This window comes from Mixophyes fleayi, chromosome 4 (genome assembly GCF_038048845.1).
Source record: "Mixophyes fleayi isolate aMixFle1 chromosome 4, aMixFle1.hap1, whole genome shotgun sequence".
NCBI classification, from domain to species: Eukaryota; Metazoa; Chordata; class Amphibia; order Anura; family Limnodynastidae; genus Mixophyes; species Mixophyes fleayi.
The window spans coordinates 59,889,755-59,891,360 of record NC_134405.1 but is presented as its reverse complement, the minus strand read 5'-3'; the positions used below and the strand labels follow the sequence as shown (position 1 = coordinate 59,891,360).

Genomic DNA, 1,606 nt, shown 5'->3' with positions numbered 1-1,606 from the left:
TTGACACAATGTCAGAAGATAAGAACACAAGCAAGAACATGCCTGTTGTGAAGCAGGGTTCCAAGAGACACTTCACTACACGGAAACGTGTGTCAGTGACCACTTCACAGGAGGGACATTCTGAAATGCTGTCAGGATGCGGAAAGCTAGAAGATAATTCTGTCCAAGGTTCTGAGAGTCCAAAGAAAAGTATTAATGACCCAAAGCAAGAGACAAATTCACATATTCTGTCTCCCAGTTATCATGATCTGACAACAGAAGACAGAACTTGGTCACCGAAATTGCCATTTACTTCAATCATAGTTAATGAAAAAAAATCAAGGTCTTCAAGAAATCCTCGCAGGTCCACCATCTTTTGTATAAGCACTGAACCAAGTACACCAGATGAGGACCTTTCTGCTGTGCTGCCACAGCTTGTAGAGAAGTCGGCCTCCACCATGAATGACCCGTGCCTTTCCATTGATGAGGTTCTGCAGTCCACACATAGAGAAAAGAAGGTGAGGCGTAGCATGAGGCTGCGCAGAGATTCTGGTGTTGGATTGTCCTGGGTGCAGGAGAATATTAACAGTAAGGAGACTGGGAGGAGGAAATCTTTAAATTCTATGGTGAAGCATGCAGAGGGCCCTAAAGCTTTGCTGGAAAATACAATCCTCAGCCCAAATAAGGAAAACCTGAGTATCCAACATGTTTCTAGTGTAGCCAGGAAAACTAGGAGAAGAACACTGTGTACAACCATCCTACAAGAAAATGCAGTGATCTGTGATGCAAAGCGAAGGAGATCAAACTGTAACAATCCTCCAGCTGTAGACGTGACCAGCCGCCATGCCAGGTACATGGACAGTGCACTTTGTCCTATGGAGTGAAGGGGATTCTGGGAAGAGGCCATGACTGTATTGCAGCCTTATTGTGGAATATGTACTTGGAACTGTAACCAATATCTGGATATTCCACTTTACAGAGCACTGGTTTTATACAAGTGTACTAAAGTCTCTTATCAGGTTTGATCCCATTTAGGAGCACATTGTTTTGCAGATGGCTTTGGATTCTTGTTTTTCTCCATAATTAGTCGGTAAATTAAGCTCTGGACTTTGTATATTTTGTCCCTGTTCATGGTTTTTCTTTTCTATAATATTATTGTTTTTCTTTTGCCATGAACATAAAACATGGCAGATTTCTAAACTGCCCTGGCAAGTTTATCTATTTGTCTGTATTAGTCTTCTGTGTCTCTACGATTCCATTATTAAATGATATATTTGTGTCTTTTGAGTTACCTCTGTGTGTCATATAAATGTTTACTATATCACATAAAATATAGTGTTTGTTTGTCAAACGACATCTTACCCCATCATTGCCAAATCCTCATTCTGTGATTCTCACTGGTCAGTGCTCTTAATCACTCAGGACTTCTCCTAACATGAGATCTAGATGAAATAATAGTAGTACCTTTGTGGGGGGAAAAGTGGTACAACTTATATTAAATATATATTCTTTTATAGAATATAAATAAATATAAGGTATGTTTTAAACGTTGCCGTTTCTAAAATATGAAACTATTATAAAGGATAAGTCAATTTGATTTATGTATTTTTATTTCATTTATTATAAA

At 38.8% G+C, this 1,606-nt stretch overlaps 1 protein-coding gene across 2 annotated transcripts in view; it reads left to right on the top strand.

Annotated features, from left to right (window-relative positions):
* The window catches only part of CDCA2 (cell division cycle associated 2), a 33,288-nt gene extending 32,018 nt beyond the window's left edge, over positions 1 to 1,270 (top strand). For both annotated transcript variants that reach the window (XM_075207189.1, XM_075207188.1), the window contains exon 15: positions 1 to 1,270. This exon is cut by the window's left edge and continues 378 nt beyond it. In XM_075207189.1, the coding sequence (XP_075063290.1) occupies positions 1 to 863 (863 nt within the window). In that variant the 3' untranslated portion in view covers positions 864 to 1,270.
* Positions 1,271 to 1,606: the final 336 nt, after the last annotated feature.